This window comes from Lentinus tigrinus (assembly GCF_003813185.1).
Source record: "Lentinus tigrinus ALCF2SS1-7 unplaced genomic scaffold L226scaffold_1, whole genome shotgun sequence".
In the NCBI taxonomy this organism is placed as follows: Eukaryota; Fungi; Basidiomycota; class Agaricomycetes; order Polyporales; family Polyporaceae; genus Lentinus; species Lentinus tigrinus.
In genome coordinates this window covers 455,134-479,670 of record NW_027137910.1, presented here as the reverse complement: position 1 = coordinate 479,670, position 24,537 = coordinate 455,134, and the positions used below count along the sequence as shown (strand labels likewise).

The window sequence follows — 24,537 nt, the reverse complement described above, 5'->3', positions numbered from 1 at the left end:
CGACTCCATCCTGCTCACTTCTGCTTACTCCCACTACATCCTGCTGACACCGACTCACTCCCACTACCCTACCCGGCGCTCCAACTACGCTCCGCTCACGCCTGCGAGAGTGTGTACCCGACAGTAGGGACAGGGGAGTGTGCAAAGGCTATAACCTCACTAGCGCCCCACTTAACTCACGCTGAAGGGGAGAGCGGACGGAGCGAATGGCGCAAAGAAGGGTGGCGGTTTGAGCCCAGGCGTGCGCGCTGGGAGCGTGTGTTGTGGGAGTCGGAGTGTGAGGGAGGCAAGCCAAGGGTAGCGGGAGCGCGAGTGAGTCGGTGTCAGCAGGATGTAGTGGGAGTAAGCAGAAGTGAGCAGGATGGAGTCCGAGTGAGTGGATGTAGGTCGGAGTGAGTGGATGTAAGTGGCAGGTAGCGAAAGTGAGCAGGATGTAGTCGGAGTGAGTGGATGGAGTCGGATGGAGTCGGGCGTGAGCGGCACGGCCGGGAATATGGTCCGCGCAGTGTCCCACGAATTTCCCGGCAATTCCTCTGACTGGGAAATGTTTTCTGAATGTCACAAATATTTCCTGATTGGAGATATGCTTGTGACGAGTAACTTTTCTTTGACATGTCTGCAACCCGAAAATGGGCATGAGACACCAAACAACTCCGCACAATGGCCTAAAACAGGACATTGCCTGGAAAGGCATCGGACATCCATGTGACCGACGACTGGAACTCACGAAACACCTTGCATTCCCGTGCCTTGTCCCACACTGGGAAATCCTTGTGTCAACAGACATTTCCGTGACATGGCAAAGGAGTTCCTCGACCCCCGTCCCTGTGACATTTCTCAGTTTCCATGTCACGGATGTGGAAATCCTGCCGGAGTGTTACATTTCAGAAGTGCCGACATTGCCGAGACATCACCTAGAATTGATAGCCCCCATCTGGATTTCCCATGCATTACCTTGACCCGAGCATTTGGTTTTGCACGTCGTGACTGTGGCGCCTGTTATCGCCTGTAACGTGCGTGTGTCGCGGACTCGCGCGTCCCCTCAGCCTCAGTCCTCCAGCCATGCCTCTCTGACCGACGCGCTCTTATTCCCATTTTCGCCTTCTTTGTGCCGCCCTTCTTCTATCCTGTCCATCAGCAACCACGACCATGGCGCAAGACAGGCAACCCGAATCTCCACCCGCGACCCCAGGAGCAATCCCCACTGTCGCTGTTTTGCCTCCAAGCCTTCACTCGTCCACCTCCGGAGAGACGGTCTCTGATTCTAAGGGCAGAGTGGTGAAACGTGCGATGGAGAAGACCGCAGACAAGCTCAGCCGTGGCAAGTCCTTGCTCTCCCAGAGTCAGCCGGCCTTGCCTCTGCCTGGCCATAGACGCATGTTCAGCTTGACTAGGGGGAAGGGCAAGGAACGCCAGACCGATGGTGCGTCAATCCCATTCCTCGTGACCTAGTAAGGGAAGTCATAACCATATCGCCACTCTAGGAGAGCAACATGTCTCGCGCTCGCAAGTATTGGCCTCACCTCCGTCTTCACCACCCCTCTCCCCTCGGAGGCACCCTCGCGTCTCCGGTGCAACCGGGGAGGATGACTCCCCATTCATTACGCCAAGCTCTCCCTCGCTGGGACCTGCCCGCCCCGAGAGCCTTATCTTCCGCGGCTTCCGATCGGTATGTTTGTGCAGTGCGTTGAGCATGTGTTTGATGTCATAGCCAATGATTCGTTGCTTCAGATGCATACGGGAACACAGACCATTATCCAGGCGCTGCAAGCAGTACCATGGGCCGAAGACCAGGACAACGACGATGATTATATGAATCATGACGTAGTCGCCCCTGCGGAGACCGAGAGCGATGAAGAAGAGAAAGGTGCGGTTCACGCAGTTGTGCTGTGACATTGTCCTAATATGCTTCAGTGAGCCGCCTCACCTCGTCCATTCATGCCATATACCGGCCCATTGCGCGCTTCAGAAAGAGCGATGCTACAGCGTCCTCGTACCTCGCAGCCAAGGCCCCAAATCTTCCGAGCTTATCTGACAACGAGGACACCTCAAGGCCAGAGGAATCCCCCGTGTCGGACGGAGAGACCGAGGGCGACTTCGAGCCCGCACATGGAGGGAACATTACTGATCCTGACCACGCCGGCCGCGTGTCGCCAGAGACAATCCCTGACTTAGACAGCTCGATTCCAGACGTCTCTACGAGTGCTGCGAGCGACCGGAGAACGAGTCGTTCAGGCAGTATGGCCACAGTGCGGCAGAACCGTCGAGCGCAACTTGCGGAGAAGCTCCGGGATGTGTTTGACTTGGACAACATCAACGAGGTCGTAGCAGGTAAGCGATCTAGCATATTTTACAGACTCATTGAAACTCAAACCCGTATGAAGAAATGCCTTGTTGGTTACTCCGATCAGTCTGTAAGTGATCTCGTACTCTGTTTCGTGACCAGAACATTCAATAGTCCTCCAGTACTGCAAGGCTATATGTACCTCACCGACACATATATCTGTTTCTTTGCGCATCTACCATCACGGGAGGACCTGGTGCTGAAGTCAGGGTCTATGTTTAAGAAGGCGCAGCGGACGAAGCGGTGGATCAGGCACTGGTTTATTCTAAAGAATGACGTCTTGTCATGGTACCAGTCTGCCGCGGTGAGTACCTTTGTTGGGACTCGGAAAATTCTGCCTGACACTCCTCAGGATCCATACTTCCCTCACGGCGTCGTGGACCTCAGATATGCCATCGGCTGCGAACCTGTGGGCCAGAAGGATATTCGCCTGAGAACGACACAGAAGTCCATTCGACTTTCCGTCGACTCAGTTCCCAGTCGCGATGAGTGGGTGAAAGCCATCAGGAAGGTTATGCTGAAAGCCCAGAACATGGGTGATAGTATCAAGGCGAGTGCATCCGCCATGACCTAGGTGCTCACCTACTGACACCGAGAGCAGATTGCTATACCGTACCCTGCCGTCGTAGATGTTGAGAAGTCGAGCGCCATGGACTTTAGTGAGACCATCGAGATCAAAGTGCAGGACAAGAACATGGACCTCGCTCTAGACTCCTACTTCTTCGCCTACTTCCACGACCTCCCAATGGCATTAGAACAGATCCGCGATGCGGTCCGCATATACCGCTCAGTTCCGTCTGGACGACACTCTCCGACAGTGGTAGACACGACAGCTGGCCGATCGGCCAGTCGACCTCTCTCTATCGATCGTCCTCCTTCTACCCCACCGACGGAAGGGCCACCGAAGGCATCACCGAGCTCCCGATTGACGTCCTTCTTGAGGCCGCTCCAAGAAACACTCCCGCTGAACCGCTCAGCAAGCGCCCCCGGTGCGAACGAGGAGTTCACGCACATCGTGAAGAAGAGCGGGTCGTCGTTCGTACCCACGACACACTCTGGGTCCACCTCCCCCAGCGAAGGTGAGCCCTCGGGGCGTCCCTCCCCCATCCCCTCTTCGACCTCGAGTCTGACTACGCCCACTGCCTCCCATCACACCTATCCTCCCTCGACATCCGCCTCGGTCATAGACACCCATGGGTCCGCGCCCTTGTCGGCGTCCGCTGGTAGTGGTGGATGGTCCGTCGGCATGCCTTCGATGCCGTCGTGGCTGCGCGTGCCCTCTCGCAGCTTCTTTGGGTCCCCGACTACACCTTCACGCCCACACTTAGAACATGCTGCTACGTTGCCCGCGGGCCGTTCACTACCCACGGTCACGGAAGTCGTGTCTTCCCGTGCGTCCACGTCAAGTAGACCGACGACCAGTTCGTCAAACAGCGGCGATTTCGGTTACTTTAGTATCCTTGAGACACCGGAGACGACTGTAGAGGCTGAGATTGCCGAGAAGTTCCGTCAGGCTTTCGCGTTCGATGACAAGGAGGTCTTGCTTGGGGGTAAGTGTCAATCCATCAGCGAGAGAGCCTTGTTTGACTTGGTCTTTTGCAGTCTTCCCAGGTTTCTTGTTCCGGTTACTACCGATGTACGGCCGTCTGTATGTGTCGGAACACTACTTTTGTTTCAAGTCTAGCGGTCCTTTGACCTCGAGAACCAAGGTATTCGCTGATGCGATCGCATCTAACATTACGCGACTAACGGCATCCCCAGATGATACTCCCACTCAAGGACATCCTGGCCACTGAGAAACAGAAGTCGTTCCGTTTTGGCCATCATGGCCTAGTTGTGATCGTAAAGGGCCACGAGGAACTATTCTTTGAGTTCACGGATGAGGAGCGGCGGGATGCGTTTGTCAGGGTCATCCAGAAGCAGCTGGAGACCGTCCGGCATCGGACGGTGTCTGGCGACTCGCGGGCGTCGACGGACGCTCGCCACGAGGCGCTCGTCTTGGAGGAGTTCGGACCCCGCGATGTGCAGAGCATGAGCGAGTCGCGGGCGAGCTCGACGGAATCTGCCCCCGCGTATATGTTTACGTCGCAGTCATCCACATTCCTGTCCTTCAAGCCTGAGCGCTCGCTGCACTTTACCTGCCTCACCATCGGCTCGCGCGGCGACGTGCAGCCGTACATCGCCCTTGCGAAGGGTCTCATGGCGGACGGACACCGCGTGCGTATCGCGACCCATGGCGAATTCAAGGAGTGGGTCGAGTCGCATGGGATCGAGTTTGGCTATGTCGGCGGGGATCCAGCGGAGCTGATGCGTATATGCGTCGAGAATGGCACGTTTACGGTGGCGTTCTTGAAGGAGGGCGTACAGAAGGTGGGGAAGATTGTTTCGTGTCGTTGGCGACGCTGTGCTGAACGCTGGACATAGTTCCGTGGTTGGATAGATGATCTTCTCAAGACGTCCTGGGAGGCGTGTCAGGGCACGGATGTACTCATCGAAAGCCCTAGCGCAATGGCTGGGTACCATATCGCCGAGGCGTTGAAGATCCCTTACTTTCGGGCATTCACCATGACGTGGTCAAGAACAAGGTGGGTGCCTTTCTCTCGTCTTCATCTGGTTGCTTACTTCTGTTCCAGAGCATATCCACATGCGTTCGCGGTTCCTGAACATAAGGTATGGGCGCGGTCCTTGTAGGTGATATGTAGGTGCTGACAAGGTTGCAGATGGGAGGAAACTACAACTACATGGTGAGCAACAGGTGCTTCGATTGACGTGGAGCAATACTGAGGCTCCGTACTCGCAGACGTATGTTCTCTTTGACCAGGTATTCTGGCGAGGAACTGCAAGCCAGATCAACCGCTGGCGGAGGAATACGCTTGGTCTTCCCAGCACCAGCTTAGACAAGATGGAACCTCACAAGATCCCATTCCTCTACAACTTCAGTCCAACAATCGTTCCACCTCCCCTTGACTGGCCAGAATGGATTCGTGTGACCGGTAAGTGCCTGTGCCCCTTTCTCTTCTGTTTACGTCAATCTGAAGCACTCTAGGCTACTGGTTCCTCAATGATGCCGATGTAAGCTCGAAGAAGTGGCAACCTCAGCAAGATTTGCTGGACTTCATGGAGGAGGCACGCAAGGCCAACAAGAAGGTCGTCTACGTTGGGTTCGGCAGCATCGTCGTGCCAGATCCGAAGGCCATGACACGTTGTGTCATCGACGCCATTGCCCAGAGTGGCGTGTATGCCATCCTGTCCAAAGGCTGGTCAGACCGTCTCGTCAAGAATGCCCCAGCGCAGACTGAGCCCGAAGAACCTCTGCCGAAGCAGATCTATCCCGTATCGTCTGTCCCTCACGACTGGCTATTCAAGCAGATCGACGCGGCTTGCCATCACGGTGGTGCAGGAACGACTGGTGCCAGCTTGCGTGGTGTGTACTTCACCTCCTTCCAGCTATATGCTGCTCACGCCCAAGCTCAGCGGGCATTCCTACGATCATCAAGCCGTTCTTTGGCGACCAGTTCTTCTGGGCTGATCGAGTTGAAGCGCTGGGCATCGGTGCTGCCGTGCGCAAGTTGACTGTGGAGAGCCTCTCGCAGGCACTTCACGAGGCTACGACCAACCAGAAGCTCATCGATCGGGCAAAGCTGGTTGGTGAACAAATCCGATCGGTGAGTTCAACCTCCACATCACTTTTCCACCGGTCTCTCATCCACGACGTAGGAGAATGGTGTTGCCACCGCCGTTGAAGCCATCTACCGTGATATGGAGTATGCCCGCTCACTCATCAAGGGCACCGCCAACCGCGATACGGAACAGGACGAGTACTTCGACGCCGAGCATGCTACTATCCGCGATTATCCTGCCTCGTCGCCACCCGAGCATCCCAGCCCCAGCATGTCTGCCTCTGGCGCCGTCAGTGACTGGAGCGTCATCTCAGATTCGGACGAGCCTTCTCATGACTCGCACTCTTCAACTTAACATACTTATATGCCTTAGCTTAGATGCCCCCAACCTTATGCACTATCTAACACACTTCTGCACGTCACGCCACCACCTTGTAATGGCACCACTCCCTTGTTCCATCCAGTTCTTGTACATCCTGTAGATGCCACCGTTCATCTGTGTAGTCACACTACTGTACTACTACCGCTATATACTCTCATCTGGACCGGACCTCGTTACGCATAACATCCTGCCTACATCGACGCCCCGGCGCCCTCGTCCTTGTAGTGCTCGTCGAATATCCGCTTGCTGAACTGCCCGAAGTTCTCAGTTGCGGAGAGCTGCTTGTCGACGTTCGGCTGCATGAACAATGCGAACGTCTCGCGCGAGATGTTCTCCGCATCCGGCGCAGCCCCGACTCGCACGCAGTGCGGCGTGGCGCGCAGCTTGCCTGCCGTTGCGAGCTCCAGTGCTTCGCCAGTCTGGAAGGCAAGACAGTCTGTCGGGATAGAGACTTTCGCAAGGGCACCTCCGCGAGTACGGATGTAGAGACCGGAGCTGGGTGAAGGAGATTGGACAATCGTGGGATCTCCGGTAGACTCGCGGTGCAGGTACATGGCCTGTATCAGGAGGTGAGCAATGCCAGGGCTCATGAGCATGAACTATCTCAATTTACCGAGCACAAGCCCGTGAGGAGAGAGTGGTCCAAGTGGAAACCACACCAGCTGTCGATCGCCTCGTCCTCCGCAGGAAGGGGATTGTCCGGAGAGGGCGGGAAGTAGTGCAGCAGCCGGGCTTTCACGGTCTGCGAGGTGCTAATCAACTGCGCCAGCGATAGCGAGGAGTCCGATAGATACGGAGACGCTGTAGAGAGCGATGTTGAGCCGGGTTCCATACCGAGCTACCAGGTATGGTGCAGACGCAGGCTCACCGAACGGCTGACAAGCCACAGCTAGCTGACATCCGACTTTGAAGACAAACCTGGGCGAGAACCGATCAGTATGTATTGCTGTACGAAGTGGGCATATAGTGATGATATCCTACCGGCCGAGGTCCTTGAAAGCTTGCTCAAAGTGTGCAACTTCCGCCGTCTCACTAGGCCCTGAAGCCCACGTCAGCGACTACACCGCATATACAGAAGGCGGTCTGAGCGCACAGATGTTCTTCCCGTAGTACTCGGGATACGCTTGCTTCAGTTCAGCGGAGACGTTGGGCTCGTCCACAACCGGATTGGCATAGTAGGATCCCTTCATGGTATCTAGAGACAGCTGTGAGACGGTCGTGTGATGTCAGATATCGTTCGGGTCTTGCCTGGTTTGCCGTTCATGATTTCCTGAGAATGTTGGACTTCAGAGGCTCCTTTACTTCTCGACTTGGAGGAGCATCAACTCACCTTGCCATGAGACCAACCGAAGCTAATTAGACAAGTCAGAAGAGCATGGGACAGCGTTATATGCCGCTCTCTACCTGTATCTGCTCTTGGGATCCGCGTACTTCTCCCGGACGCTTGGGTCGAGCTCCGCAAATCGGTAAGCGAGCTTGAGGAGTCTCTCTCGAGCCGGGGCATACGTGGGAGGCAGATCACGAACAACGATAATCCCCAGACTGTCTGGGTGAGACCCAAAGGCTTTCTCTGTGCTGCACGTAAGCGGAGTCGAACGATATGCAATAATCTCAACTCACCGATAGAGTCCGCGAGCGACAGAGGCGAATGTACGAGGGTGTTGTAAGAGATAGAAACCGCACCCTCTGCGGTGAGCGTGATGTTACTAGCGCCAGCTACTGTAGCCATGGTCCTGCGGAACAAGGTTCTTGTGAGGGATAACATGGAAGTCCGCTGCAGAGTTACTCTTAATCAAAGGCTATGTAGGGACTCCCGAGAGGTTCAAGTAGTGGTCGGTGTCCGCGTGATAGTACCTGGATCGTACACTCGCGATCAAGATCCCCCAATACGTTAGGCCCGGCAAAACATACTAGCCCACCGCGAGGGTCGAACTCGCAGCCTTCAGATACCCGCCTTTAAGAGTCTGACGCTCTATCCGATTGAGCTAGGCGGGCGATACAACATTGCATAACCCGATCAGACAGGAAGGTGGCACAGAAACCATCGATCCATTTCGCCGCTCCGGAACAAAACAACCACAAGGTGATGATAGCATGAATGGTACACGACTGACTACATAAGTTACCCGAAATCTCCAGAATGTCCCTGCGCAGTGCGATATGGTGTATCAGTGAGCAGAACCGTTGCCCTGGCCTAGCTCCGAGTCGGCCGAAGGCAAGATCTGTGTCTCGACGAGTGCGCTTTGCAACGCAGCACCGGTGTCGTCGATAGAGTGCAGAAAACGCAAGATCTCTCTGCAAAGTTGCCAATCCTGGGCGCCGATTGCGCTACGGAGCAGTCGGATAGCGTCCCCGTTCATCCCGTCCAGTTGCGATAGGCCATGCAACACAAGCAGATACGAGCCCGCGGTCTTCAGGCGGCCGGAACCGAGACAAGACTGCAGACATTGAGTAAGAGCCGGTTCGCGAGTACACATGGAATGCACGTACTTCGAACAGGATCTTGGGGTTGCCAACTATGTCGAACAGGCGGGGCCACCTTGTCATCTCGATCTTCCTGGCGCAGCCGACCACTACATCCAGAGCATCGTCAAAGTGGTCCAAGAACTCGATAGTCGCCGGTAACAGGGTCTTCGGAGCGTCGTCTTCACCGTCAGGAGCTTGGAGATCTTCCTCAACTACGGTGTGCAGGAGTATCTCGAGTGCATGAGCGAAGTAGACAAGATGCTGGTAGTGGGATGCGAAGGCGACAGCTTCCTTTCCTTGAGAGTTCTCAAGGTGGGTGAGCAGAATATGGTGTAGGAACAAATGCGACTATAGATGTAACAGTCAACACATCACTGGAGCAGCGGGGAGATTGTGGGCACTGACGCTGGTTACATGGCGGAACATGGTGAAGGATAGACTGGTCCGCGTCGCAGCTTCAACCTCGACGCCGATGATGATGCCCTTGTCCATGAGCACAGCTACCGTTGTACGTCAGTGCAAATCTTCAGGATGAAACAGACTATTGCACTCACACAATGGGTAGAAATCCAGCGGAATATTCACGCTCTCCTTCACATGGTCCAAGACGACGCTTCCATCTTCGGTCGGAGGAGGCACGGACTCGATAGCCAAGGCATTCAACCAAACACGGATGCCTTGTCCATCATAGCCCCACAGCGAGTTCTCCAGGGTCCCGATGCCTCGAAGGTGGATCCAGCAGAACTCGATCCGGTCGGCAAGGATCTGCATGTCGTACCTGACTTCACCTTCGTCCGACTAAATGTGCCGCTGTCTTCAGTGGCAGGTCGTTGACATCAGGGATATGACCGCGTACCTTGCGAGGCCGGAGCAGTACAAGCTTCCCACCAACGATCATGAGAACGGTTGCCACTGCTAGGTCTTCCGCAGGATCACCAAGCTCTACATATTGTGTCGTCAGCCCGACTATACTCACCGTGGTATAAGCCAACGTACGTTTCTGAGCGGAGGGAATCATCCAACTCAAAGCCCTGACGGCATTTGGGACACCGATAACTCCATCAAAGGTGATGCTGCCACACAGATGCAACTTGATCGAGTCTGCCGTGGGTATGATTAGGTAGTGGTAGAGCGTGTTGTCCGCAGTGTACACAAGCAGTGAATTGTCGACAAGCGAGAGGATGACCACCGAAGAAGGGATCATCTCGCGATATAGGACGTTCTGGTTGCTCAGCTCCAGATCGCGCGAATACAGTCGGACCTGCGAAGCGTCAAAACCTGCAGAAATCGCGCATACGTACAGAGATGCGACGCACCTGGTGTCCTCCAGAGACATCGACTGCCACTATCAGCACATGATGGAACCACAGCAGACCGCCTTTGACCGTGAACGCCTGCTCTTGCCTCTCGTCCGCGAACATCTTCCATCTTCCCGACGTCGAGCTGTAATGCACAAGCCCTCGTCGCCCGGCAATAGCGATTAACCTGCCGTCTGCACTTATCGAAGAGTACCGAATGGGCCAATTGGCAGACATGTAGTTCTGCGGGACCTTGATGTGCTGCCATACATCCGCCTCTGGGTTGATCACGCTCATGTCTGGCTGGTCCGCACCGCGGTAGACGAGGACTCGGTCGTCCATTTGCAAGAAGGCATATTGAGTGTTGTCCTGTTTCGATGGTCAGGGTTATGCTACAGTTGGGACACTAGTTGGACTCACGGGGGACTGTTGTCCTGTAGTTGCACTCTTCGCGACAGGCAAGACGAATAGTTGACCATCGGGCTCTTCATAAATGCGTCATGATGCGTTCGGTACGATGGATAGAACGGCGACGTACTGTTGGGCGACGACTGAGCTAACATGACCAGTTCGAAGTTGCCGGGTGCCCAGAACTGTCAACTCTCGTAAGCGGATTGTTGGACAACAAGAGAGGAGGAAGAACCTACCAAGCTCCTGACCCCGTACATGAACGCATCCTGGAACCTCTCCTCATCGACCCTGTACTCAACACCAAAGTTCCATGCTAAGCATCGCCCGCCGACACTCCAGATGGCCCACCCCTTCTCCCATCCGACGGCAAGCACATACCCATCCGAGCTCCACTCCATTGTACACACAGATCCGGTGCCTTCCCTAGCGTACATATTTGGGATTTGCAGCACCTGCGGCTTCGGCAAGATCCCGTCGAGCGAGGGGAAGTTCGTGAACTCGACCGTTCCGCTGTTCACGTTCAAATCAGTACAGTACACTTAAATGTGACACTCAAGAATGCTCACCTGAATGTCCCGATGGCCAGCATGGAGAACTTGGGATTCGGGGCGATAGCCATAGCTCGCCTAGGCTCGTTGTATGCATATGCATCAACGTCTCCGGGGTCGACCTGCTTGCGCTTTTGCACCCAGCGAGGAGGCTCTATGTTATGTATACACGTTCCTTGCCATTGGAATGGCCGCATAGAGTCTGAGCTGTCGGAGGCATGCCTGCTATGAGCGAAGTGGCTCATCTGACATGTTAATTAGTCCCAGCAGGCGTAGTATAGTGAATCCCAAAAGCACGCGTACCTGGGCCCGTTGCTCGTCATCCGCACTGACTTCTGACGCGTTTGGTTGCATATCGTGGTCCTCGACCAATTGGACAAGGTACGCCCGTCCGTCCGAGGTAATCCATGTCTCGAAACCCGTCTGCCGGTGGTACGAAATCTGCACGACAGAGACTACAACAGTGCTGAGCACCATATGTGACGTGCAAGATGGAAAACAGAAGCATACCATCTGCATCCACCAGCCAGGGGAATTCCTCTTCGTTGACGACCCAGGTATCATAGCCGCCCCCCGTATGACCGCCTTCTCCATTCAAATTTGGCCATGGCACGCGTTGGATGGACGGTGGGCTTCCGGTAGAGAACAAGATGTAGTCTTTCCGAGGGGAAACACTGCGCCGGAATGATATTGCAGGTGGCTGAGACTAAAACATGTCAGACGTACCTCAACAATGTACCCTCTATCCGTATGACACCTTCCAGCCGCAGACTCAAAGATTGCAGAGGCAACGCTTCTCCCGCGCCAGGTAGGAAGTGTCGCGCAGCGTTCGGCGCGAGGGGCGGGGACTGGTACGGGGACTCCTCGGCGCTGTGCTCCAGGGAGATGAGGACGAGGTACGACTGCGTTGTCTGACTTGCCGTCTGAGCAACGGGCAACACCAACACTTGTGGCGAGAAGCGCACCTGGATTACAAGTCTCTGTCCATCCGGAGACCACTGAACATGCAAGTTCTCGCCATGTTCCTGCACTGACGTCGGCGTACGTGAGAGGTGCGACAGGACCGCGGAGGGCTACCAACGATCCAGGACACAGTTACGCATTCAGCTTCCAATGGTCGAGGGAGCGTCCGCATTGCATGACATACCCGCACGCGCCATAGAGACAACCCGCTCTTGGTGATCGCCGCGAACAGCGTCTTGCGTGGGCTCGGGACTATTGACAGGACGAGCTCGCTTGGGAGCGGCAACGCAGGCGTACTGGACAGCTGCCTCGCAGCAGAGGTTGGGAAGTACATGTTGAGGAGTAGTAATGAACGCGTTAGTCGAAGGCTCTAGGATGCCCGAGCGTCGCGTAAGTCTGAGGTGGAGTGCATGAAGCTGAAATCGGACGCGGGGAAGCACGAAGGGTCACCGTCTCATCCTCGGGTTCCGGCGATGATATACATAGGCACACGCGCGCAAGTCCCTCGCACACCTCGGGTAAACCCCCTTCACGCTCTTCTGCCAGTACCACGAAGCGCGACCAATAGTGAACTGGGGAATGCGTAACTATGCAATTGACAACGTGGGCAATAAAGAACTATTGACTACTGACTAGAAATACACAGGTGGTACAGGGGAGAGCATGCAAGACTGAAGACACTGAGCAGGGGGGAAAGAGGGATACTCGTACGGGAAACCGTTCGGTATAAGACTGGAAAATGTCTCCTCAATCGTCACCCGGACCGAAGCCATGACTTCCACCGGGACCAGATGCCTGTTCTCGCGGGAGCAGCAGTTTGAGTTGCATCTTCCCTGCTACTGTGATTCCCAGACACCTCATGGTGTGCGGGGGCTTTTGACTCTGCGCCAGAGTGGAAGCGGTGAGAGAGGAAAGAGCTTGGGGCACCCATCGTCATGGTCTGCATACGAGACTGGCGAATGAGGTCCAGAATGAAGAAGAAGCCTTCGCGAGACTGCACATATGCGAGTAAGCACCACTGTCCCATAGTCAATAGAGACGGACGACATACCCGTTGCAAATTTGTCTTGAACTTCGCGAGCCCGTAGTTCTCGATCTTCTTCGTCAAGCCCCAGCCGAAACCAGACAAGAACATGGCCTCGGTGGTCTGCAGCGTTTTACTTGACGTAACCATGTCAACACCCACGGGCTCTACTCGCATACGAATGACACATGACGTACCCTTCTTCCGTCTGTCGGATGTGGATGTGCTCCTCGACGCGCATGACCTTAACATGGTCGAGGTTTTTGGTCGTGCAACGCATCACCTTGCCCAGCGGGTCAACCTCACTCTCCTCCAGCACCCATGACTCGGCCCTGTGGATCATGCCCTTTGGAGCCCATCTTGGCAGGGAGCCGGTCTTGAGGATGAGACGGGTAGTCAGCAGCGAGCCTGCGGGGGTGACCTCGCGAGAGATGACGTCGCACGAGAGGATGTGCGTCGAGTATGGGTTGGGGTATCGTAAGAGATAGGCTAGGGAGACAATGGACCAGGGATCGCTACGAGGGGCGGGTTCAGCAGGCTGTGGGAGCGCGGAAGTGCTCGAAGGGCAGATCGTCAACTCACTCATACAAGAAGGACTGGGTGTAGAACCTCATTGCACACGATCCCGGCGAGAGAGTTCAACGAGAGCAGGCAGTGTGGATTAAGGCAATACTAGGGGCGGCGTAAAGTACTCAGGTGGGTGATATGGGAAGCGGGGAGAAAGTGGACGAGCTCGAGCTCGACGCGGCTCGGTCCCTGCTGTGGATCTTGCACACGTGCTCGCGCCCACGCTGCGGCTTCGACTTCTTTACCCCGCATTCCTTATCCAGTACTTATACACTTCACGGCCTGTCCTCGAACTGTCTAGACTCTGGACCTCCTCATTCAAGTGCCCTCTTGTCTTGCTCTTGCAGGGCCGTACGCAGAACGCGTTCAGGTGCCGAGCTGCCAGTTGTGCACGCGTCAATGCTCGGCCAGAGTCCCGGTGACAATGTGGGTCTTCAGCTTACTCCCGTCTCATGACTACTCCAGCAGCAAGCACCGCCATGCAATCGAACTTACTGTGCGCAGACGTCACTCCGTTGCATACCGAGCCACCGACAAGATTAGGTATGGACAGGAGCCACAAAGTATTACAGAGACTAGTCACTACAGATTGGAGTACGTACACCACCTGAGGAGAAATAGCAATAAACTACAAACTACAGTACAGGAGACAGGGATCAATTATCAGATTTGCAACAAACTTTCCGCCAGGACGTATATCTAGAGATCCCTGGAGTGCCCATCCTCCGACACAAAGACTCGGAGTCCATCGTAGCCAGGCCGGATCCAAATCTGCTCCCCATGCAGATCGAGGGTTGACAGACCCCTTTCCACGGATTCGGTCATCTCCTCGGGAGGGATCTGGCGTCCGCCCACGGCCTTCAGCAGCGTTTCGTACTCCTCGTGCGACACTTCGTGGCTGAAACCGACCAGGTACGTCCGTGGTGAGCCAATGAGCCTTGCGTACTCTACCGACTGCTGTAGGCTGAGATGCGACTTGTGCGGCTTCAGGTAGAGACAGTCGAGGATTAGGACCGGTGTTCCGTGCGACTGCAGCATCTCCATGACATCGGGCGGGATCCTGGAGGCATCCGAGATGTACGTCACGGCGTTCTGGACGATGAAGCCCAGACATAGGAACTCCTCTTGCGTGGGTGTCGATACGCCCGTTGTTATCGGCGTGCCCGGCAATCCCGAGGGCCATGGACTAGACGAGTTCTCGTTGCCGAACGCTGAGATGCCGTGGTCCGGGACAACGGCGGTAGCCTTTATCCGCTTCGCCCCGCAAAAACCGTGAGGAACTGTATAGAATCCAGAAGAGTCAATAGGATGCGCAGCCTAAAGATACGCCGTGCGCCACACCTGCGAATGGTTTGACCATGATCCCAGTATCCTCAATCTCGAATGGTTGCCGGTCGGTAATAAAGTGCCACCGGAATTCGGGGACCTGCGCTCGATGGCATGAGTAAACGGGACACGAGGAATGGGAAAGTGTCCGTTTTCACTGACATCGCCTCCGCCCGTCGCGAACTCCTTCTGGACTAGGTATGGGAACGCAATCTTGACGGACTCAAAAGTCTCTTCGGTCAGGTAAATATCCACATGCGACTGTATTGCGCCGCCCAGCGTCCATCCTGTAGCGCAGTTAGCATCGGACCCTGACATACGGCATCGCTGGCAGGCGGCCGCGCCACCGCTCAAGCAAGCTCTAGAGTTATTCAATTAGGCTCACCCCTTAGGTCGTCCAAGCCGTTCATTGCTGCAGGCAGTCGGAGTTGAGCGAGAGCGGGACGCACACGAGTGAACGACGGAACGCGTACCATCCGCATGGCCGTGGGTAATGAGGACGGCATCAATCCGTCTGAGGCCATACTTGGGGAACCATTCCACGGCAGACTGCATGAAGCTCTTCCCGACGTCTATTACGATCGTCCTGGAAGCAGACGCGCGCACCCGCGACACGGAGCCGTCAGCGTGCCGCGCCAGACTCGCACATTGCTCGGTAGGTTCACACTCACTTGGGCTCGCCATCCCGACCGCGGACTCTGAGCACAGCGGAGGTATTGCCCTATCGCACACATATCAGATCCGGCGTCAGGAAGATGCTCCGAGTGCGAGATAGTAATACAGAGCACTCACCCGCTTGTTCTTCCTCCCCTCTGGGCGGAGGGTCGCAGTGCACGCCCTGCATTGCTTCACATTGGGCGGGCGAGTGAGACAGTCGACGTGGGGAAGGGTGGAGGAGGTGCCGGTGCCGAGGAGGATGAGCTCGACGGGTTCGTCGGTATGCATGGCATTGCTCAGCGCGTCGATGGAGCCCATGGTAGCGTTCGAGGAGGGTGCGGAGGAGGCAGAGGAGGAGGAGGAGGGATGTGTAGCAGCGCTCATAGCAGCGCGGAATGGCGAGCTTTTATGTCGGACGGAGGCAAGGCTGACAGCTACAATCTGGTCGGACTGCACCGCGCGAGGATGATCTCATTTTATCAGTTTGGCTGCACGTGCAGAGGGCGTCTGAGAAAGGATCTTGGAGAGAGCATAGTGTGTGCCGCAGCTGTGGGCGATAGAGCACCAGGAGCCCTCGGTAGTAGGGGCGGTCGTTCTGTGCAGCGGAGATACGGGGCGAGTCCCTGCAACAGCCCCGCCTCCGACGCTGGCGCTATGGACAGTCGACTAATGTAGATCTCCGATGTTGCATCTCGGGCCATCCTGCACGTGGCGGCACTAGTCGGCGCGTCTTTCACCCCCTTCAGACAGTGCAGATGTTGCTCTTATGCACACATACATACCCGCTCCGTGTCGTCTATCTCACTGTGCGCGCGTTGGCGACTCAGATGCCTCTCGGAGCTGTGCAAAACAGGCCTCGACGCGCGGCGGAAACGGTCCCAAGGCCCGTTGAGCGCCTTCTCACCTTGCGCCTCCATGGGGAGTACTCCCGATTGACTTGTACGGTAAAGACAGAAGGAGTCCGAATAGTTGGCAGTTCGACGTTGCAGGGAAGATCTTCTGGCCATGGGTCAACGTTCGCCATTTCGCCGAACGATCTTTGCCGGGAAGGATCATATACTCAAACAATCTCCTTCGGCTTGGAGGCACTTTTGCGTAGCGGTCGAGCGGCGTTCACTCGGTCGGAAGCTATTGTCATCGAGGCACCGAGGATCGCAGCAATTTCTGGCGCGTCCGGCGGCTCCCACTTTTCCGCATGGGCCGCCCCAACTCTGTCTAGTAGCCACTGGCCAAGATCAATAGCGTAACAGCTCCCTAGCGTTGCCAAACGGGGAACAAGAACATACGTAGAAAGCTGTGTATTCCCGACCCACATATCATACACGCCACCGACCACTTCGGTTCGGCGCGGCGTTGGCCATAGTACATCTCGCAACATACACACGTTCCGTTCACTTGGTGAAAACTGTCGCACGCCGCCCGTTAGTCTGAGAAACGGGACCACGGGTTGCAAAGCGTCCAATTCATACGTACTTGACACGACATCGTCGTCCGCGACGTGGTGGTTGAGCCCAACCTTCTGGGCGTGCGGGTTGAACTTCGAGGACTTCCCCTGAATCCTGTGGTCAGTAGACCATTCATTCGGCCCAATTTGCCTTCGCGCTTACCCTGATCGAGGGAGGTGTCAGCAGGAGGCCACAAGGAGATATAAGCGTCTCTGTGCTCACCAGACTAGGGCGTACCGAAAGTTGGCCGCCAAAGACCGATGAATACCGTTGCAGACGCCCTAACCAGCCATCAGATACGCCCATTTCGAGTCCCTGAGGCACAGTGCAGGAGCTCAACATACCTCCACTGAGGCCCCCTTGCGTAAGCAGATAGGGTCCTCAAGATCGGGATGTGCGCCCCGTTTCTTGGTGTACACCTTGACCAGGCCGAGCTCGTCCCAGATGCGCTCAATGAGGTAGTCCAAGCTATTTTTGCCCCACTACGTCAACTTCGGCTTCCGTTCCACTATCAGCAAGACGTACTTGAGGCCAAGTTCGCAGCTGATGACCACCGTTTGGTCTTCTCGTGCGAGCTTGTCCATTCGCTCGAGGCTGATGGCGTCAATCTTGTTGTACACATCTGCGCATTCAGGAACTTGAGTGCAATCCGGCAGGGCAAAGGCCGGGGTTCTTACACAGGCACGGCATGTACTTGCGCGTTCCTGCAGGGCACGCCAACAAATCAGCTACGGCAACCCGCCCAACGGACACGTATCCGGAGGGGACGTACCAATCAATACGTCTATAAATTCGTCAGTGGTGATCTAACCCGGGGCATGTCAGTTGCGAGATTTGTTGCGGGACAGGACAGAACCTACGTCTTCCCGGATCATTACGTCGCAGTTGTGTAGCTTGTCTGTGCCCCAGCCGATGGTGAGCCACTGGCCGCATGGTCATCTGTTATGTAGACCCACAGCTAGCTAGGATAGACCGGATGGTCTTCTCATCGGTCTTGGTTAACGGCACCGTCTTGTTGATCTAAAACGCTTTTGAGTATATTGTCGCAGGCCGCGGACGACAATCCCACCGTAATCTGTGCAACGGAAGCCGTCAATAAATCAAGGGACACTATTACGGCAGGGCGCAGAGGCACCTACTCCACCAGTGGTCTTGCGCTTGAAAACAACGTCCGGCTTCTTTTTGTTCAGACGGATACCGACAGCGTCCAGCTCGATCTCGAGCAGGCGCCGCTGCTCCTCAGACTTCGTTGCGTCGAGCATGATCAGAATGAGATCGGCAGTTTTGGCGGTGGCCACGACCTGTCGTCCACGTCCACGACCCTGGCTGGCGCCTTCGACGATACCCGGCAGATCGAGCAGCTGTATCCGCGCGCCCTCGTACTCCAAGACCCCAGGAATAGCCTGACAGCGTTAGCAGTATGAGGCACTAAATACGTAAGGACTAGATTGCAGGACATACGGTGAGGGTCGTGAATTCATACGCTGCAGATTCGGAGACAGTGTGTGTACATTTGCTGAGAAGCGTTGACTAGCGCGACGGGGTTTGGTCTGTCAGACAAGCGGGACTACGGCGCCCGGTGTTCTCGTTCAACTAACCTTGCCCACGGAAGGGAAGCCAATTAGGGCGACCCTAGCGTCACCAGACTTCTGGACGTCAAACCCTGTGCCGGCTCCGCCAGACTTGGTGGTCGGCTCGAGCAATTGTGCACGGTACCGAGCAAGTTTGGCTTTGAGTAGACCAAGGTGATATTCTGTGGCCTACTTCGCTCTCTGATGAACGCGCTGGGCAAAAGTAATCGACAGAATTCCTCACCTTATTCTTCTGTGCTGTTCATCAAGCATGCACTGAGCTCTCACTCATGGCAACTCAAGACCATATGATATACTCACTCCTCGCCATCTCATCTGAGTGAGAAGTCATGTTAGTACGCCGTCTTGAGATCAAGACAGGAAAAGGGCGATCGGCGGCACGAGATGTATATCACAGCTCGTTCAAGGAGTGCTGTGGTTACATCAGACCACTGACATATAACATTCACTTAAGATTGATCTGAACGTATGCAACCAACGCTCGCAAAGGGGATGCCAAGGGTATCGTGCACTTGAGAAGGGTCACGGCTACCGTCGTGGCTGCAATTACGGATATCTTGTCAAGACGCGCTCGACCATTCGTGTATACGAGCTTGTACTCGCCACTGGACGTCATCTGAAGTCATGATCTGCATTATCCGCATTGCTTCTCGGTAGCCTACTCTGCCCAAGTGCACGAATGCCCTAAGTTTGCCTCAATTTTACCGTGAAGCGAGCTTCGTGCATACTACCGAGGGCCCGGGCCTGGATCATCGGTGGAGTAACTGAGTTCCAATAGCTCGACCATATAATGGTGACGCTGCCTTCTTGAGCATCGTAACACAATCATGGAGGGCCCCCGCTATGTCGACTGTCTCTGCAGAGAGAATAGCTCACCCTCTATCTCTTTGATCTGCGCGGAGGGACATCAGCCACAGCGTGATTTTGGGTGAGCTCAGGTGCGCTACACACACCTTCTCCACGATACCCATCTTGCACTACGTCTCCTGCTCTGGTGTGAGGTCGTGTGGTGAGTTGTGATGTTCTTCTCTGGTCGCAGACAGGGATTCGGAACAGGTGGGACGAGGGTGCAAGTTAGAGCGCATTGACGCTCGCGGCGGGGCGGCTCGTCCAAGTCCGGGGTAATGCATCATCCTCCTCGTCTTGCCTCCTCCTCCCATCCCACCCCCCTCATGCCTACGAAACGACACCAACCAACTCTCTTCACGCATCCGGAGCATGACTCGGACGATGAAGACGGGGAGTGGCAGGCAAATACACGGTTACACCAGTACACCACATCCTCCGTCCACTCCGGCAGCAGCCTGAAGAGTCGGACAAAGGGCAGACAAAGGAACGCGTTCTTGCCCAATTCCTCCAACCCCAATATTCCCTCCACGTCTGCTGCAACGAACCCACCCCCTCCATTACGCTCGAACTACACCAACATATACAACCAGTTCGTGCGGCGGTACAGAAACGGACAAAGCATTGATGACGATCCTCGGAACGACCCTGAGACGCACTACTACCAGCGCGGCTTTAGCCAGCTCTTGGACGGACCGGACAGCGATGACGAGGATGTGCGCGGAGGGACCGGGATGGGTGAGCCTCACGACCGCATGTCCGCCTTGATCCTGGATACCGAGCCCATCGAGCCACAAACTCTCGAGGACAGGGAACGGTTAGAATGGCAGACGATGCTCGCATCTGTTCTCGCCGGCGACGTGCTCAAGTCGGAGAACACGCGAATAGCCGTTGCACTGAACTCGTCCTCCGAAGAGGAGAACAACCCCCGCGCGGGAATCTGGCTTGGGATTCGCGCGCGGTTCCACGGTCGGTCGGTGGAGGAGGAGCGACGGAAGCTTGAAGAGCGGCGACTGCGGACAGTCGATTCTGTCATCAGGGAGATCATGAACTTCCGCGTTCAGGACCCCCCTCCGGGCTCGCCGGATAACCGTGAAACGTATGCGCTCCAGCAAGTGAACGCGGTTCTGCGCCGACTAGAGATTGCCCACTCCCTATACCCCAGTCTCCGCGCGTTCTACGTAGACTACCCCGCGGCCACGGACGTCGAGTTCCAGTCGCGTTGTGACACGCTGAACACCTGGTCCACCGTTATCACTTCACTCCGTCAGCTTCTAGGCACCCTACGGAAATGGACTGGAAGCGAGAGCATGAATGTTACCCAACCCAGTCCGACATCGCATCCCTCCACACCAGGTGGGCCTTATGGCGATGCTGCTCCCGGCTCTGGTACTACTTTTGTCGAAAGGTTACTCAAGGAGGAGGGTGTCCAGCGACAGTTCGAGAAGGGCTCGATGACCACTATCCACGCACTCGTCGGAACCACTCGCGACGCCCACGTGAACCTGGCACCCATGTTCAGGAAGATGAACCTTCCGTCCTTCGAACAGGAGCTGGTGCCGCTCGTCTCCTTCTTGACTGACCTCGCACAGGCTGTCTTGCGCGTGCGCTTGGCCTATGCGCAGAAGCTGAAGAACCCGGACGTCCTCATCATCGAACAGATGACAGACGATTTGAAGGTCAAGATCGGGTTTGCCTGCACGCTCAAGAGGCAGTATGAAGCTTTCTTGATACCTGACCCTGGCGGAAATTGGAAACTGCCTCCATGCATCAGCGCCGACTACGACTCCACTATCCTCGAGGCCCTGACGTTCTTCTTCAAACTCATCCACTGGAAGCTGAAGAGCGGAGCAAAGGGCATCCATTTCAAGGAGACGGACATCATTGAAACACAGTGGGCGACATTCAGCGATGTCAGTCTCACCATTCCCGGAGGTGCTTCTCTTGTTGCCGAGCAACTCTGGTATGTGCCCTACGAGCCTATGCCCTAGTAACATACTGATCGCCATTCCAGCGCGCTCACGAACAAACTCATTGTCCGGGTAACGAACTACTTCGATACTTCCATCCGCGTTCCCGGAATGACCGACGGTCCTATATCGGCGGCGCTGTCAGAGCGCATCCGCAAAACACTCCGTACAAACGGACCTAACGGGCAAGGAGGGCAGAGCATGCAGCCGTCCCTTACCACCGGCGCGCAGCCTACAGGTGCAGGCGGCGTGCCGAAGGAGCGTCTGGTTGGATGGTATAGCAAGGTCCTCGAGGGCGTCAAGCAACGATCGCGGAAACTGCAGCGCCTGGCGCGGTACGTTGTTGAATTTTTGCTGCTTCTAGTCCACACTGACCCCGCCGCGTGGTGTAGTGTCCTATCACATCGGTTCTGCGATTCGGCGGAGTACGACCTTGAGGATGTTAACATCGACCTATTCATTGCGACACTCGTCGAGTCCGATCACTTCCTCGTGTACACGCAGAGCTTCGAGGAGGACGGCACCTACATTGTTGCGCATCCATCGCTCCGTGACCACCCGGACGCCATTCGACGGCTCCTCGTAGATGCGTTCCATGTGAATGAAACCGACGAGAGTAGTTGGCTCATGGAGAACGGCGACGCCGACCCCGAGTCGGAAGAGGACGCTCAGTATCTCCTCATTCTCTCCCCACGGACACGCTTCCTTTGGAATGGTCTCGTACTCATGCTCCAGCTTCCCAAGGTTGATCTCCACCTTGAGGACAACCGGGTCCGCCTCATCGCCGACGGTTCGCAACACAGGTTAGCTGCCGCGAAGAGGCAGTTTTCCGAGTTCTTCATGCCGACAGAGGATGAGGAGACGGGGGAGCAGATCGAGCCCGTAATTCCGCCACTGACGTGTCTAGTCGAGCAACAGGCCCACTTACCCTCGGTGAACCGCGAGCTGCGCAAGATCACCCGCGCCACTAACCGTCTAGCGGAGTCCATCGTCGATTCTGTCAACTATGTACGGCAGCAGCTGCGAGATACGAACAACTACCAAGAGCTCCTCGAGAATTGGTATGTGTTCGCGTCCGATCACGGGGCGCACGTACAGAAACACATGGACGCTTCGGCACTGCTCAAGTATAACGAAGCGCTCATCAAGCTCGCGATTTCGTGGGTGTCGTTCATCTGTGACGATTGCGACCCGAACGACCGCAAGACGTTCCGATGGGCCGTCAGCGCGCTCGAGTTCACGCTGCACCGGACACGACGGAATAACATCCTCCACCTCCCTGACGACCAGTTCGAGATGCTTCGCCAGAAGGTCGCGAGCTGTATGACTCTGCTTATCAGTCACTTCGACATTCTGGGCGCGCGCTCGGCCTTGGATGCCAAGCGGGAGAAGGAGCGTCAGGAGGAGCTGTTGAGGCAGCAAGCGTCCAATCGACGGTCAGACGAAGACGAGGAGGAGGCTGCGTTCCAGGCGACCCCAGACACCGATTCAGTCCTAGCATATGCGGACCCAGCCCTCCGTGCCTTCTGGGACAAGGCAACTGTCCTCGCGCGCGAGATCGACGAGCACCGAGCACAGATAGGGACCGAGTACCACATCATCGGTCGTGTCCTCGACGAGCGCGTGCTGGTCGATCGCTCGGTGGTCTTCCTTGCAGGGTCGGCGTCGAATGTATCCATCCGGTGGCAGCAGCGGCGGTTCATCGGCGCAGGATCCTTCGGCTCCGTATACCTCGCTATCAACCTTGACTCAAACACGCTTATGGCTGTCAAGGAGATCAAGTTCCAGGAGACGGCCGGTCTCACGAACTTGTACTCGTATATCCGCGACGAGCTGCAGGTCATGGAGATGCTCCACCATCCCAACGTGGTTGAGTACTACGGCATCGAAGTTCACCGAGACAAGGTGTACATCTTCGAAGAGTACTGCCAGGGTGGAAGCTTGGCGGCGCTTCTGGAGCATGGCCGAATCGAGGACGAAGGTATACTGCAAGTTTACACGCTGCAGATGCTGGAAGGCCTGGCGTATCTGCACTCGCAAGGTGTCGTCCATCGGGACATTAAACCTGACAGTGAGTTCCATTCCACCGTCATTGCGCACATGCTGACTGATGTACCATCGCAACTAGACATCCTCCTTGATCATATGGGCGTTATCAAGTACGTCGACTTCGGCGCTGCGAAGATCATCGCGAAGAACCAACGGACCATGCAGCGCTCACGACGCATACCGGAAACGCCGACACCCGCAGCGGGTACGAACTCGCCCGCGGGCACAGCTGCTCCAGGCAGCGGCCAGTTCGGCATGAACAACAGCCTGACGGGAACGCCCATGTACATGTCTCCCGAGGTCATTCGGAACAATAAGCGCGGACGCCACGGCGCTATGGACATCTGGTCTTTGGGTTGCGTCGTCTTGGAGTGCGCAACGGGGCGCAAACCCTGGAGCAACCTGGACAACGAATGGTCAGTAATATCTTGGCTTCCTTGGCTCCTGTGCATGATACTCATTTTGCGCTTCTCTTGACACCAGGGCGATTATGTTCCACATCGGCGTGGCCACACAGCACCCACCCTTGCCGGACCCAGGGCAACTGAGCGAGATGGGCATCGATTTCATCCGGCAATGCCTGACCATCGACCCGGCGCAGCGGCCGACGGCCATCGAGCTCATGGACCACCCGTGGATGCTCGACTTTCGCGAGAAGCTCCACAGCTACGAGGAAGCCGAGAAGATGGCCGCCGGGACCAGCTCAGCCATCCCTGCCGAAGGCAACTTCGACAACGCATCGGTCGCGCGCCAGGCCGCTATCTTGCAAGAGCAGGAGACCGAGCGCATACAGGCGCTATCGCCCGATATATCCCCGCTCGAGACACCCTCCTCTTCAAGCGACGACTCTTCGCCCGGACTGAACAGTAGTCCTGACCCATTGTCCAGCCCCTCCCCGAACGGAGGCGGCTCGTCCCCCGAGCCAGTTAGTTCGTGACTTTGCGCCGCCTTCACGGACGTTGTCTATAGTCTTTGTCTTGTGTAGCCTACGATTCCCCGCACCCTCTCATATATCATCTGACGCACTTC

At 56.0% G+C, this 24,537-nt stretch overlaps 7 protein-coding genes and 1 non-coding gene across 8 annotated transcripts; 2 read left to right on the top strand and 6 right to left on the bottom strand.

Moving 5' to 3' along the window:
• Positions 1 to 1,149: 1,149 nt before the first annotated feature.
• Positions 1,150 to 6,492, top strand: L226DRAFT_577428 (uncharacterized protein; the record flags this gene model as incomplete). The annotated part of the gene is made up of 17 exons (XM_067685525.1): positions 1,150 to 1,423; positions 1,485 to 1,669; positions 1,732 to 1,867; positions 1,915 to 2,331; positions 2,385 to 2,414; positions 2,467 to 2,648; positions 2,697 to 2,894; positions 2,946 to 3,894; positions 3,947 to 4,053; positions 4,106 to 4,714; positions 4,769 to 4,929; positions 4,978 to 5,014; positions 5,065 to 5,088; positions 5,145 to 5,337; positions 5,391 to 5,768; positions 5,819 to 6,009; positions 6,062 to 6,492. The coding sequence occupies 17 exons, from the start codon at positions 1,150 to 1,152 to the stop codon at positions 6,317 to 6,319; spliced, it is 4,329 nt and encodes a 1,442-aa protein (XP_067542255.1). The 3' UTR covers positions 6,320 to 6,492.
• On the bottom strand, positions 6,333 to 8,192 carry L226DRAFT_527946 (Clavaminate synthase-like protein). Its single transcript, XM_067679224.1, has 9 exons — positions 7,967 to 8,192; positions 7,751 to 7,916; positions 7,677 to 7,698; positions 7,595 to 7,616; positions 7,440 to 7,541; positions 7,328 to 7,385; positions 7,215 to 7,264; positions 6,960 to 7,147; positions 6,333 to 6,903 (listed from the first exon to the last, which is right to left on the bottom strand). The coding sequence occupies exons 1-9, from the start codon at positions 8,073 to 8,075 to the stop codon at positions 6,538 to 6,540; spliced, it is 1,083 nt and encodes a 360-aa protein (XP_067542254.1). The 5' UTR covers positions 8,076 to 8,192; the 3' UTR covers positions 6,333 to 6,537.
• A 66-nt stretch (positions 8,193 to 8,258) lies between these two features.
• On the bottom strand, positions 8,259 to 8,341 carry L226DRAFT_t1. The gene has a single exon. It is a non-coding gene; the product is annotated as a tRNA-Lys (tRNA).
• A 173-nt stretch (positions 8,342 to 8,514) lies between these two features.
• On the bottom strand, positions 8,515 to 12,366 carry L226DRAFT_541362 (RIC1-domain-containing protein; the record flags this gene model as incomplete). The annotated part of the gene is made up of 16 exons (XM_067682051.1): positions 8,515 to 8,784; positions 8,837 to 9,160; positions 9,218 to 9,312; positions 9,367 to 9,610; positions 9,669 to 9,754; positions 9,809 to 10,073; positions 10,129 to 10,479; positions 10,531 to 10,595; positions 10,649 to 10,703; positions 10,758 to 11,031; positions 11,088 to 11,314; positions 11,373 to 11,524; positions 11,580 to 11,743; positions 11,796 to 11,980; positions 12,035 to 12,142; positions 12,217 to 12,366. The coding sequence occupies 16 exons, from the start codon at positions 12,364 to 12,366 to the stop codon at positions 8,515 to 8,517; spliced, it is 3,015 nt and encodes a 1,004-aa protein (XP_067542253.1).
• Positions 12,367 to 12,471: 105 nt separating this feature from the next.
• Positions 12,472 to 13,933, bottom strand: L226DRAFT_4514 (MSF1-domain-containing protein). The gene is made up of 4 exons (XM_067675011.1): positions 13,639 to 13,933; positions 13,254 to 13,571; positions 13,084 to 13,192; positions 12,472 to 13,026 (listed from the first exon to the last, which is right to left on the bottom strand). The coding sequence occupies exons 1-4, from the start codon at positions 13,668 to 13,670 to the stop codon at positions 12,787 to 12,789; spliced, it is 699 nt and encodes a 232-aa protein (XP_067542252.1). The 5' UTR covers positions 13,671 to 13,933; the 3' UTR covers positions 12,472 to 12,786.
• Positions 13,934 to 14,120: 187 nt separating this feature from the next.
• On the bottom strand, positions 14,121 to 16,234 carry L226DRAFT_527944 (uncharacterized protein). The gene is made up of 7 exons (XM_067679223.1): positions 15,742 to 16,234; positions 15,621 to 15,670; positions 15,423 to 15,535; positions 15,335 to 15,361; positions 15,112 to 15,236; positions 14,965 to 15,049; positions 14,121 to 14,903 (listed from the first exon to the last, which is right to left on the bottom strand). The coding sequence occupies exons 1-7, from the start codon at positions 15,988 to 15,990 to the stop codon at positions 14,323 to 14,325; spliced, it is 1,230 nt and encodes a 409-aa protein (XP_067542251.1). The 5' UTR covers positions 15,991 to 16,234; the 3' UTR covers positions 14,121 to 14,322.
• Positions 16,235 to 16,728: 494 nt separating this feature from the next.
• L226DRAFT_527943 (developmentally regulated GTP-binding protein) lies at positions 16,729 to 19,724 on the bottom strand. Its single transcript, XM_067679222.1, has 17 exons — positions 19,597 to 19,724; positions 19,520 to 19,535; positions 18,944 to 18,958; positions 18,867 to 18,880; positions 18,650 to 18,811; positions 18,513 to 18,581; positions 18,191 to 18,454; positions 18,121 to 18,126; positions 18,008 to 18,071; positions 17,912 to 17,949; positions 17,824 to 17,857; positions 17,729 to 17,755; positions 17,577 to 17,673; positions 17,396 to 17,519; positions 17,273 to 17,332; positions 17,080 to 17,158; positions 16,729 to 17,011 (listed from the first exon to the last, which is right to left on the bottom strand). Exons 1-17 carry the CDS (start codon positions 19,612 to 19,614, stop codon positions 16,998 to 17,000), a joined length of 1,101 nt encoding a protein of 366 aa, XP_067542250.1. The 5' UTR covers positions 19,615 to 19,724; the 3' UTR covers positions 16,729 to 16,997.
• A 91-nt stretch (positions 19,725 to 19,815) lies between these two features.
• L226DRAFT_555821 (kinase) lies at positions 19,816 to 24,529 on the top strand (the record flags this gene model as incomplete). The annotated part of the gene is made up of 6 exons (XM_067683084.1): positions 19,816 to 21,452; positions 21,504 to 21,794; positions 21,852 to 23,530; positions 23,588 to 23,924; positions 23,992 to 24,433; positions 24,494 to 24,529. The coding sequence occupies 6 exons, from the start codon at positions 19,816 to 19,818 to the stop codon at positions 24,527 to 24,529; spliced, it is 4,422 nt and encodes a 1,473-aa protein (XP_067542249.1).
• Positions 24,530 to 24,537: the final 8 nt, after the last annotated feature.